The 13497-nt window shown below is 43.9% G+C and overlaps 1 protein-coding gene across 1 annotated transcript in view; it reads right to left on the bottom strand.

The window, feature by feature from the left end:
- Window positions 1-13497, bottom strand: part of SLC19A3 (solute carrier family 19 member 3) — a 72117-nt gene that overhangs the window by 22094 nt on the left and 36526 nt on the right. The window contains exon 2 of the mRNA XM_075338686.1: window positions 8454-9234. Within this exon, the coding sequence (XP_075194801.1) occupies window positions 8454-9234 (781 nt within the window). The remainder of the gene's footprint in view (window positions 1-8453; window positions 9235-13497) is intronic.

Below are 13497 nucleotides of genomic sequence, written 5' to 3' on the forward strand. Positions count from 1 at the left end.
GTTTGCAGGTTAATCACCCCCTGCCGGACTTCTGTACCTAGGTGTGGGGGAGTGAGGCCTGGAATCCACCCAACCTCTCTGTTTACCTGGGGAATTATTGAGTCTGTCTGAGAACTTCAAGAGAGAAGCAGGAAGATTCATCCTCTGTGGGAGAAGCTGAGGCTCCCCAGAGAGACCTGGACATTTATCGCTTACTGGACTATATCCATGTTTCTGAACTATTTTACCCTCTGTATGGTAGATTATGTTTATGGACCTTCTCATTCGCTTGGAATAAATGTTCTTTGGATTGCTCACTCATCTCTTGCTCTGTTGATTGTGTTATACTGGTGAAGAACCCCGTGACAGTGCTTATTCCAATGTTGAACCTTTTTTTCAACATCTAATTTAAAAACTATGCAAGTTTGGTATCGTTGTAGTTGTACTTACGTGGAGAATCATATTTCATAGTCATTTTTACCACAGACTGAATGCAGTAAAACCCTAATTGGAATAAATAATTTTCATAATTTTATCCCACTTGGATTTTTTTTTCCATTTTCCAGTACATTGTATGGTATAATGAATAGTGTCATTCAAAACTAAAACTTGTTCTGTAAAAAAAACAGGTCCTCAAAAAGCTCTGATACTAGAAAAATTAATAATAATTAAATAAATATGGCTCTTGGAAGAAAGGTCTAAAAAAAAAAAAAAAAAAAAAAGGGCAACAAAACTAAAAATTGCCCAGTTCTTAAGGGGTTAATGAGAGTGGGATAAATCCCTCTTCATTGAGATCCCTAGATAGTGGATGCAAAGATAAAGTGAACAAGTTATTATAGTGCTTTGTGCGAAGGGAAAATAACAGTGCTGACCTCTAAAAAGAATTTGTGGACCAAGAACTTGTCTCAACAATTCATTGTGAACGGTTATTCTTGAGGCGTGCAAAACTCTAAACCGTGGGAATTTGCTATTTTTGCTGGCAATAGTGAGGTTATTGAAACATGAGTCCAGGTTCTATCTGTAAAGATGGATACTTAATAATGATAAATAATGAAAACCTCGAGGTATTCTCTGTATTTAATAGGGCTACGTTGGAAGTCATAGAGTCCTGGCTTGAGGTAATATCTGGGCATCTGACCTCTGGGGAGCAGTCTTATTTCTTGTTCTCTTCCACATCTTCTTTGAGGGGGTTTCATGTTATATTTTGTATGATGTTTGGCAGCCAATGTCTTGGAGAAATAACAAAAGTGTCTCCATTTTGCTTAAGGAATTGCTGTTTTTGGAGACCAATAAACTTCACACATTGTGTAATTCCAGTATGAACATTAACAAACCAGATGAAGCCAGAGGACAGAGAATGTTTTTTCCACAATTGACATTTATGCATTAGGTGATAAATGTCTGATTTTCAGGAACCCCACCAATCACTAGTAGTAGGGTCCTGAGTCCAAATTGTCTATTCTCCACAATAACACTGATGACAAGTTTCAATAGAGCAACATTTGAGCATGTGCCCCGTCGCTCTATTCACAGTCTATGGGGCTTTCAGAATTGTCTGAGCCACGTGCTCGTCTACAGGTAACAAAAAAATCATTTCTTAAAGGGAATCTGTCACCAGATTTTTCTTACCTAATCTGAGCGCAGCATAATGCAGAGATAGAGACTCAGATTCCAGCGATGTGTCACTTATTGGGCTACTTGCTGTAGTTCTGATAAAATCCCAGTTTTATCAGCAGGACATTATCACTAGAGAAAAGCTGCTGCCATGTAATCCTCTATTTACAGGAACTCTGTACAACCTCTGCCCCCACCATTGATTGGCAACTTTCTGCCTATGCACAGTTTACAGCTCTATGCCAGTTAAAGGTCAGAGAACTGTAAGTTCTGCAGCATGTAAAATTGATTTTATCAAAACTGCAGCAAGCAGCTCAGTCACTGGAATTTGAGTCTATGGCCCTATATCATGCTGCTCTCAGATATGGAAGCAAAAAATAGGTGATAGATTCCCTTAATGCAAAAAGACCTTGGACACATTAGATATGTCAGCTGAACGAGCGTTCGGCCGGCAGAAATCTCTCTGGACCCTTCCTTAGGCCATATGCACACAATCAGTATTTTACCTAAGTTTTTTACCTCAGCATTTCTAATCTAAAACCAGGAGTGGAACAATCAGGGGAAAAGTATAATAGAAACACGTCACCACTTCTGGATTTATCACCCCCTTCTGGTTTTGGCTACACATACTGAGGAAAAAAATATATTCAATATATGCACAAATTCTGAATGTTGCTGTACAGACCGGAGCGCGCCTGTGATCTGTTTGAGGCCTCCGACACACATCCATGCCGCCGGTACGTGTTTGGTACATTTTTGCACATACCGGTGGCACGGAGACACGTAGACCAATGCTACCCTATGGTAGCAGGCACACACACGTAAAACCACACGAAACATGTGTCCGTGTCGTTTGTACGTGTGTGCGTTTTCCCACACGCTCGACATGTCCGTTTTTTGCTGGCATCACGCAGGCACGGACCTGCTAAAGTCAATGGGTCCGTGCCTGCACGGACGGCACACATAGCATGTCTGTGTGCTACACGTACCGTCTGTGTGCGTTTTTTAGTTAGCGATGTCGGTCAATCTGTTATTTTTTTGGTTGTCAGTCAATTTACCTTTTATTCTGTGGTTGTCAGTCAATATCCCTTTGTCGGTCGGTCTGTATCTCCCCCCGTCTCATACTTACCGATCCCCGATCACCAGCGCGGCGAAGAACAGCTGTGCAAAAGATACGCGGCTTCAATTATTTTGAAAATGCCGGCCGCTCATTATTCAATCTACTATTCCCTGCTTCCCCCGCCCACCGGCGCCTATGATTGGTTGCATTCAGACACGCCCCCATGCTGAGTGACAGCTGTCTCACTGCAACCAATCACAGCATCCGGTGGGCGTGTCTATATTCTGCAGTAAAATAAATTATTAAATTTATTAAAAAAAAACGGCGTGCGGTCCCCCCCATTTTTAAAACCAGACATGGTAAAATCACACGGCTGAAGGCTAGTATTCTCAGGATGGGGAGCCCCACGTTATGGGGAGCCCACCACCCTAACAATAACAGCCAGCAGCCGCCCGGAAAAGCCGCATCCATTAGATGTGACTTTACCGGAACTCTACCCGACTCTTCCTGAATTGCCCTGGTGCGGTGGCAATTGGGGTAATAAGGAGTTAATGGCAGCAGACCATAGCTGCCACTAAGTCCTAGGTTAATCATAGCAGCCGTCTCCCCAAGATAACTTCCATGTTTAACCTGTTATTAAAATTAAATAAACACACACATTCAAACAACCCTTTATTTAGAATAATTAAAAAAAACAAACACCCTCGTTCACCAATTTAATAAAACCAAACAACCCATCCAGGTCTGCCGTAATTCATGGATGTCCCACGACGCTCTCAGCTCTGCTACATGAAGGTGACAGGAGCGGCCACACACAGACCGCTCTCTATCACCTCCAAGCAGCAACTGAAGTGAGACGCGCGATCAGCGAAAAAGTCAGTCAGGTTACTCGCAGCCACCACTGGATCCTCCACATGTGACAGCGAGTCACCCAAGTGACTGAAGTCAACTGCGCGATCAGCAAAGAAGTCACAGGTGAGTTGCGGTATCGGGTGGGTGACTCGAGCTAGCCGCGGGTAACCTGAGTGACAGAAGGGCTAATGTCGCCTCTAAATTCAGTTACTCAGGGGATTAGCGGACACCGGTGATTCCATCACAATGTCCATTAATGAGGACGCCACACACAGACAGGTTCACCCGAGTTCATTCTCATCGCTCGTCTCTGTCTGTGTCGGCTGTCAGCAGGTATGTAGCAATGACCTTTTACAACACACACAGATCAACACATACGGACACCACACGGACATTACACGTACGCATACACGGACATTCCACACGCACACACGGCAAGCATACGCCATCACACACATGTCACACGTACCGGAGAAACGCCCATAAAAAACGGAACACGGACCCGAAAAACGGAATGGCACAGATCAGCGCTGCACAGAACGGGCAGGTAGATAACAACTACTTGTCTGTGAATTCTTAGCCCCTTAAGAAAAAAAAATCCAAAAGTCCTGGACAAATATTTGACAAATAACCCCAATTAACTAACATCACATTATTATTTGTGCTATTATTGGGGAGATAATACTGGTCACTTTAAGGCTATGTTCACATTGTGTTTTCGCCAAACATCAATTGCTCTGTTAGGGCCTTCTGTGTGAAGCCCTAAAAAAATAGGATTTTAGCACGACCTGTGAAGTGGCTATTGACTTTAATAAGGCAGACCCAGGACCTAGCAGAGCTGAACTGGTTGGGCAGCCAGTATGGAGCAGAGCAGAACTGGTTGGGCAGCCAGTATGGAGCAGAGCAGAACTGGTTGGGCAGCCAGTATGGAGCAGAGCAGAACTGGTTGGGCAGCCAGTATGGAGCAGAGCAGAAGTGGTTGGGCAGCCAGGATCCAGCAGAGCAGAACTTGTTGGGCAGCCAGGATCCAGCAGAGCAGAACTGGTTGGGCAGCCAGGATCCAGCAGAGCAGAACTGGTTGGGCAGCCAGGATCAAGCAGAGCAGAACTGGTTGGGCAGCCAGGATCCAGCAGAGCAGAACTGGTTGGGCAGCCAGGATCAAGCAGAGCAGAACTGGTTGGGTAGCCAGGATCCAGCAGAGCTAAATGGTTGGGCAGCCTGGACGCAGCAGAGCTAAACCGGTTGGGCAGCCAGGACGTGGCAGAGCCGAAACAGTTGGGCAGCCAGGACGCACTAGAGCTAAAGCGGTTGGGCATCTAGGACGCAGCAGAGCCAAAGCAGTTGGGCAGCCAAGATGCAACAGGGCCTATGCTAGTGTATACAGTGACAGTTAGGCAGGGATTAGCAATATACACCCAGAACTACTCCTGGCTCTGAGTGCATATTGCACATGACAAGTTCACTTTAACTGGTAGGGCAGCCAGGATAAACCAGAGCTGAATCTGTTGGGCAGCTAGGACCCAGCAGCTCTGCAGGCAGGAGACCATGTGATCGGTAAGTTAATAGAAGCATGGCAGATGCTAACTCTGCATAGGTTATTACTGGCCAGTGCTGACTGCAGGAGAGGAAACAAGTGTTGGTTGCACTCTCTCCTCAGTTTCCTGATTTCCCGTGTGTCTCAAACAGTGAGACGCAAACACACGTGGAGTCAGAGAAAACAGCTGGAGAGAAGCGCACAGGCTCCGGGGCTGGGGCTGTTGGCTCTGGTGCTAGGAGGAGGGGGTGGGACGCGGCGGGGTGGGGGTTGTGATTCATACCTTAGCAGCAGCACAGTCACAGGAGTTTCATGTAGCGCACTCGGCTCTGTAATGGTCACTGGATAGAAGGGAGAAACAGCGAGGCGGAGCTACAGTGGGTGGGCGGAGCCATGGGACACATAGCTCCCGCTCGGGACTTGGGAGCAAAGGTTCCTAAGCAGGAGAGTCCCGCTGTATCCGGGACGGTTGGGAGGTATGGGTAACGGAGACACTGACACCTGTAGACCCATTAAAATCAATGGGTCTGCTCACATGTCCGTGTTTTCACAGTGGAGCAGACGCGTGTGTTCCACACAGTAACATGTCCATTTTTCTCCAGCTGCACTGGTGTCACACATACCACACACTGAATATGCTCTGTGTGACATCAGTGTGACATATACTGTAGAAAACATGTGTATTTGCCATAAAGTTATTTTCTATACTTACCTGTTTCCAGTGCTGCTTTCTTCAGCACTGCTATCACTTGCTTCTGGGCCAGCTCATTATACTCATGAATATTCACTGCACCGAGGACCTGCAGGGAGCAGCAGCACTAAAGACAGCAACGCCGGGGACAGGTGAGTATACAGATACATGCTGTCACTGAGCTATCCAGATGTCACATGGGTAGCACAGGGACAGCACACGCTGAACACACACATGGACACACGCACACACATACGCACCTACAACACGGACCATGAAAAACGTGTGTATTTTGCACGGACGTGTGAAAGATGCCTAAGAGAGAAGGCACAAAGAGTGTGGTCCTTTCTGAACATAGTTAGGCTGCAGTAATGGTGACGGAAGGTGTATATTATTGCAACACTTTCATCTGGTAAAAAAAAATAGAGGTTTATTGAATCTTAATTAAGAATGTGTCCAAACACGTTTACAAACTAACGCGTTTCTGGCGTAGAGTTCGCCCTTAATCATAGCAAAAGATAATATACTGCCATTTCACAAATATACAAAGTGACCTCCTTTGGATCTAAATGGTTCAACCCACACCAAAGCTGAAACACCTGAAGAAATTAGAGTAATTACCAATCCTAATCGCACTGAAAAGCCAAGCACATACTAACATAGAAAATGAAATGAAAAATTAATTAAATGAAAATATAATTAAATATGGAAAAAACATGCAAATATAGAAAAATGCAAATGATTCATACATAAAAAATAAAACACATACAAATAAATTTACTGTATTAAGAAAAAAAAATAGAATTAAATACATTTTGATGTAAATATATTATTTTGTATTGTATTATAGCAAAAAAATCTATATATATAATTGCCTTATTCTGTCTGTCTGTCTTGCTCCAAAATGACGTCATTACAGTGACAATTGTAGCCACAGCGCATGCGCTAAAGAGCCTGCGATCAACGGCTCAGCTAAGGCTCCCTTCACACATAACCAGGGTACACATCGGGTTACTAAGTAAAGCACTTTGCTTAGTTACCCGATATTTACCCTGGCTACGTGTGCAGGGAGCCAGCGCTAAGTGGTGTACGCTGGTAACGAAGGTAAATATCAAGTAACCAAGCAAAGCGCATTGCTTAGTTACCCGATATTTACCCTGGCTACGTGTGCAAGGAGCCTAACTGAACAGCCCGAACTACGGGCCAACAGGACGACGCCCGACACTTTTTTCCCCGCACCCACACGGAGCCCCGACTCCCGGGTGAGTGCTGCACCCTCGGGAGCCCACACCGGCAACCCAGCCGACACATACCCACCACTCGCCTCCGCCCCCCGCACACATTACCCCACTCGGCTCCACACACCCCCTCGCACTCTGCCCTCTGCATGTATACACTGAACACATACACACACACGAATAGTCACCTGTCCCCAGCCACGCAGTCCCCAGCACTGACATCCTCAGCGCCATGGCCCCGCTCCGCTCCACCCCCCCCCCGCACTCCGCCCCCCCACACACATTACCCCGCTCGGCTCCACCCCCCCGCACTCCGCCCTCCGCATGTATACACTGAACACACACACACACACACACACACACACACATACCTGGATAGTCACCTGTCCCCAGCCATGCAGTCCCCGGCACTGACGTCCTCAGCGCCATGGCCCCGCTCGGCTCCACCCCACCCGCACGCCGCCCCCGGCACACATTACCCCACAGGATGGGGGCACATGTCAGGATGGTGGCTGCACAACGATGGGGGCACATACCAGCATTGGGCCACATCACAGCATCACCATATTTTTACTTAACTTTACACTGTTCATGGCCTTCTTTCATTGCAAGCCATGGACATCATTAAACATTAGACTCTTCTAGTAAATCTGTTCCTTTTGTTGTTTGTCATTTTAAAACCAATAAACAATTATAAGAATACTAAATTAAACCTAACCCATCCAGCCCATTCATTACCTTATTCAATCTGCTAACCTACATACACATTCTAGACTACCCGATACGTTAGAATCAGGCCACCTTCTAGTAAAAAATTACTGAATAATGAGTAAATATAAAAAAAAATACAAAAAGTATTCCAACATAATAATGACCTCAAACACACCTCCGAGACGACCACTGCCTCTCTAGAGAAACTGAGGGTAAATATGCTGGACTGGCCAAGCATGTCTCCAGACCTAAACCCTATTGAGCATCTCTGGGGCATCCTCAAATGGAAGATGGAGGAGGCAAACGTCTCTAACATCCACCAGCTCCGTGATGTCATGGAGGATGAAAGAGAATCCAGTGGCTCCTGTGAAACTTTAGTGAACTCTATGCCCAAAAGAGTTAAGGCAGATCTTGAAAATAATGGTGGCCACACAAAATATTGACACTTTGGGCACAATTTGGCATTTGGCAGGGGTGTAATCACTTTTGTAGCCAGCGGTCTAGACATTAATGGCTGTATAAGGAGTTATGTAGAGGGCACCCCAAATTTACACTGTTATACAAGCTGTACACTGACTACTTTACATTGTATCAAAGGGTCACGTCTTTAGTGCTGTCCCATGAAAAGATATAATAAAATATTTACATGTGAGGGGTGTGATATACTGTATTACAAGGTGTCTTCTTTCATGTGTAATGTTCATTTATGAAAATAGACAGTAAACTGAAGGTTACTGTTTAATTTATTTCATAACATATACTCAGCCTACTCACCCAGAAATGTGGAGATGGCCTCTACTCCTCCATTATAGATAGTGGAGTTCTGCGCAGGTTCCACATGTTCCCAGAGAATCTGCACATAATTAATCACTTGGTTGTATCCCGCTGTAGCCAGAGCCCACCACAGAGACCAGTAAAGCAGCTGCATTGAAGAGTAGCAGTTCTTCAAGTCCTTACACAAGAGCCAGAGAACTTTAAAGAAGTTTAGGCCAGAGGTTTTGTTTGAGGCCTCTGCCTCAGATTCGGCATTTGGCACTTCTGGGTTATTACTAGCTACTTTTGGATCTTCTGATGATCCGTCAACAGCTTCTCCCATCATCTTTTTGTGGAAAAACATACTCTTATTTGGCATGGGGAGCACCAAGGATGACACAAACCCAATAAAGACGCTTATCAAAGAGATTACATTCAGATAGAAGTAAGACACGCCAGCAAAGGAGACCAGAAGCTGCCCCAGTACGGAGGCAATAGTGTATCCCACCAATGTTATACTGCGGCAATAGCTGGTGACCTTCTGGTAATGTTCTGTATCCACCACACTGTAGATATAGGAAAAATAGGCAATCTCAGTGGCAGTGACTACGCCATACATAAATTCTAGGCCTTGCATGGCAGGAACTCCACGGGCAAAGAGCAAAAGGACCCAACAGATGATGTAGCTCAGGCCCTGCAGGATTATGACCGGTTTGTATCTTAAATAGTCTGTGAGCAGGAATACTGGGAACAATATTGCCAAGTAACTGTAAGTCCATACTGGGAAGACGAAATTCGTGACCTGTGATATAGGAATACAGAGTGTTAGCAGTATACTGGGAATTATAATATATAGACAATATACAAACTATGTTATAAGAGTCATAAAGCAAAATATACAAAAAACTAAATAGTTTTCAAAGCCAGCTTACCCGTACACTCCTGTGTGTGGATTCCAGTATCAATCCAGAAGATAGTCCGCACGGAAAACTAGAGCAGGAGCCAGCCACGGGAAATCCAAATGAAAAAACTTTATAACTCCAGCGGACAAATTTGAGGATGCAGATATATATTAAAAAATTTTTTGCATTTGCAAATCTTTATTTTGAAAAACTTCCATAAAATTGGAGCCACACTTCTGGGCGGTGAAGGAAAGAGATTAGGAGTGGTAGCCTGCTTGGACTACGCGTTTCGGCGTACAAGCGCCTTCTACATGACCGGCGCTTGTATGCCGAAACGCGTAGTCCAAGCAGGCTACCACTCCTAATCTCTTTCCTTCACCGCCCAGAAGTGTGGCTCCAATTTTATGGAAGTTTTTCAAAATAAAGATTTGCAAATGCAAAAAATTTTTTAATATATATCTGCATCCTCAAATTTGTCCGCTGGAGTTATAAAGTTTTTTCAAAGCAAAATATAGTTATAACAGCTATGAAAGAGAGTTAGGGAAGATAAAAAAGATATAGGGCTAGCAAATGTTACAGGCCTTAACGGTATTCATAGTCAACCGTGAATTATATTCCATACACAGTTAAAGGGAATCTATCACCAGGTTTTGCCACCTAATCTAAGAGCAGCATAATGTACGAGCAGAGATCCTGATTCCAACAATGTGTCACTTACCGGGCTGCTTGCTCTAGTTTTACTAAAATCACTGTTTTAAAAGCAGTAGGTCATCACTAGAGGAGTAGTAAACCTGCTGCCATTTAGTTTGTCATGCCTCTGTTTCGAGACTCGATACGGTGACCTGTGGTTGGTTTTCTTCCCTGCTGAACACGGCCTGGTTGGTCTTTGTATATCTAGTGATGGTGCTATTAGCTTTACTTTTCTTCCGTTAGTTTGCGGTTAGTCAGGTGTTCTCACTTTCCCATTTTGTTTCGTTCCTGTTACATCCTAAGTGTAACTATTTATACTCGCCTTGCACCTGCCTTCTTTTCTGGCTATGTTTCTAGGTGGATTTCTGCCAAGGAGTTCCAGCACTGCAGGTAAAGGATTTTTCCTGGCAGGCAGAGATCAGTATTATTATTCCTTTGTGATTTCTCATTTGCCTTCCCTACACCTTTCTTCTGTTTTATATTAGGTTGGTAGGTGGTTACCCTGGCTTGCATTTATTATTCCCCTTTTTCCCTAGGGCACGTTTCCCATTTGCTCACCTTTGGTTTCCATCAACCCTGAATACTTTCCTTACCTTGGTTAGTTGTGTGTAACGACCCCTTCTCTGATTCCTCGGGAGCAACAAGAAACAACTCAATTGCCTTTCAAGGAGCCAGGTCCAAGCTGTGTTTTTTAGTAATTTGGCTAGACATATTCTAGAATGTAAAGGAACCAGTACAGTGTGGGTACGGCTACAATGTGGTAGGCTTTATTTCTCCCTGTACCTGTTTTAGTAGACACATGCATAACATAAATTATTTATATTCATGAGTACTATACAACCCCTCCCCCACCAATGACTGACAGCTTTCTACCTATGCACGGTGTACACTGAAAACTGCCAGTCAGTGCTATGAGTGGGGTTATACAAGGTTCAGCATTCAGAATACTGTTAGATATGCAGCAAAAAAACCAGTGATTGTATCAAAACTGTAGCAAGCAGCTCAGTAAGGGATAGATCGCTGTAATTGGGATCTTTGTCATTATATCATGATGCTCTCAGATAGGGTAGAAAAAACCTAGTGACAGATTTCCTTAAAGGAATTGACTAAAGGCCGCTTTACACGCAGCGACATTGCTAACGAGATATCGCTGGGGTCACGGAATTCGTGATGCACATCCGGCCTCGTTAGTTGCGTGTGACACTTACGAGCGACCGCTAACGATCAAAAATACTCACCTAATCGTTGATCGTTGACACGTCGTTCATTTTAAAAAAAATCGTTGCTGGTACTGGACGCAGGTTACTGAGGCAGCACACATCGCTATGTGTGACACCACAGGAACGACAAACAGCAGCGTTCCTGCGTCCTCCGGCAACGGGGTGGGCGTGTCGTTAATGCGATTAGTCTCCGCCCCTCCGCTTCTATTGGTGGGCCGCTGTGTGACGTCGCTGTGACGGCGCACGAACCTTCCCCTTAAAAAAGAGGTTGTTCGCCGCCGGCTAGCGATGTCGCTGCGTGTAAAGCAGCCTTAAGACTTACATATTGATAACCTTCCTATGTCAATTAAGTGGGAGGTTCGAGTTTCGACACCCAGAATTCCCACTGGTCAGTTGTGTATAAGTCCCATTGTGTTGCATGTACATTATATGGAGGCAGAATATCACAGCTCCATACACTGTGGAATTGTCCTTTTTGAATGCCGCCGCTCAGTTTCTATTAAAGTGAATAGGGGGGGAGAGGCCACTACACATTGTACATAGCTGTGGTGGCCTGTGTCTTTATACTGTGTATTTCTGGCCGCAGGACCTGCAAACCGCTGATCGGTGGGGGTGCCAATTGTTGGAGCCCCACTGACTCATCTGATATTAATGACCTATTATCAGTATCTAATAGCCTTTTATTTAAAATAAAAACCATTTAACTAATTTGAAAATTGCCTTGATTAGAAATACCCTACCTTATAGAAAGTCTATACACCTCTGTTAAAATCTCAGGTTTTTTTCAATGTAAAAAAGTCTAAAGGCCCTGTCACACACAGAGATAAATCTGCGGCAGATCTGTGGTTGCAGTGAAATTGTGGACAATCAGTGCCAGGTTTGTGGCTGTGTACAAATGGAACAATATGTCCATGATTTCACTGCAACCACAGATCTGCCAAAGATTTAGCTCTGTGTGTGACTGGGCCTTTACCAAGAGATCTCATTTCAGAACTTTTTCCACAGTTACTGTCACCTAAAATCTACACAAATCAATTGTGAATCAAGCTTAAATCATTTTGAGGGGGAAAGAAAGGATAATAAAGCTAAAATAATGTGTTTGCATGTGTGAACACCCTCATAATTGGCTAATTCTGAATATAACCAAATTCCCAATCATATTTATACTCATTAGTCATCAATACACAGATGCCATCATTTATAGTGATTCTGATTAACCCCACATAAAATTTAGCTTTTTTAGTAGGATTTTCTAAATATTTTCTTAGTTACACTTTACAGAAAAAGCCATGGTTCATAAACAGTTTAAAACACAGCAAAGGGATCTCATTATTGTGAATAATACATTTTAGCTATACCATGGAACACTGTGACGACTGTCATCAAGGTGTGACTTAAAATTGGCACAACACTGACATTAAGTACAACTGGATGTCCCTCAAAAATTGATTAAAAGACAAGAAAAATGGTACTGGAGGCTGCCAAGATGTGTACAGCAGCATTAAAGAAGCTACAGAAATTTCTGGCAAGCACTGGTTGTGTACTGCATGTGACAATAATGTCCCATGTTCTTCTTATGTCTGGCCTTTGTGGTACGGTAGCAAGAAAAACATCCAAGCACCTCTATGTTTTGCCAAAACCTATATCAAGTCTGCCGAAAGCATGTGGAACAACATGTTCTGGTCTGATGTGACTAATATTGAATTTTTTTAACACTCCAAATTTAAAGCCAACACTGCTCATGACCAAAGCAACACCATACTCACAGTTAAGCATGGTGGAGGCAGCATTATACTTCGGGGCTGTTTGTTGGCAGCTGGGATTTGGGCTTTAGTAAAGGAATTGTGAACTGTTCTAAATATCAGTCAATTTAGCAACAGCACCTTCAGGACTCTGCTAAAAAGCTGAAGATGAAGAGGAATTTCACTTTTCAGCACCACAATTATGATAAGCATGCCTCCAACTCAAGAAAAAAATGGCTTCATCAGAAGATCAACGTTTTGGAATAGACCAGCCAAAGCCCAGCAATGAATCCAATTGAAAGTCTGTGGGTTGACCTGAATAGGACTGAATACAGAAAATGGCTATCACAAGTATTAGTTTAAGGGTGTGCATACATTGATAAGCATAAGAGTAACAATGTTTTGAACTTTTGACTGTCAGGCTCCATACCTAAATTTGACTTGCAACAATTTAGCATATGATTAGTTATGCAGATTCTTGACATGTCACTGCATTGTTACTGTTTTGTTC

The sequence above is a fragment of the Anomaloglossus baeobatrachus genome, chromosome 3 (assembly GCF_048569485.1).
Source record: "Anomaloglossus baeobatrachus isolate aAnoBae1 chromosome 3, aAnoBae1.hap1, whole genome shotgun sequence".
NCBI lineage: Eukaryota > Metazoa > Chordata > Amphibia > Anura > Aromobatidae > Anomaloglossus > Anomaloglossus baeobatrachus.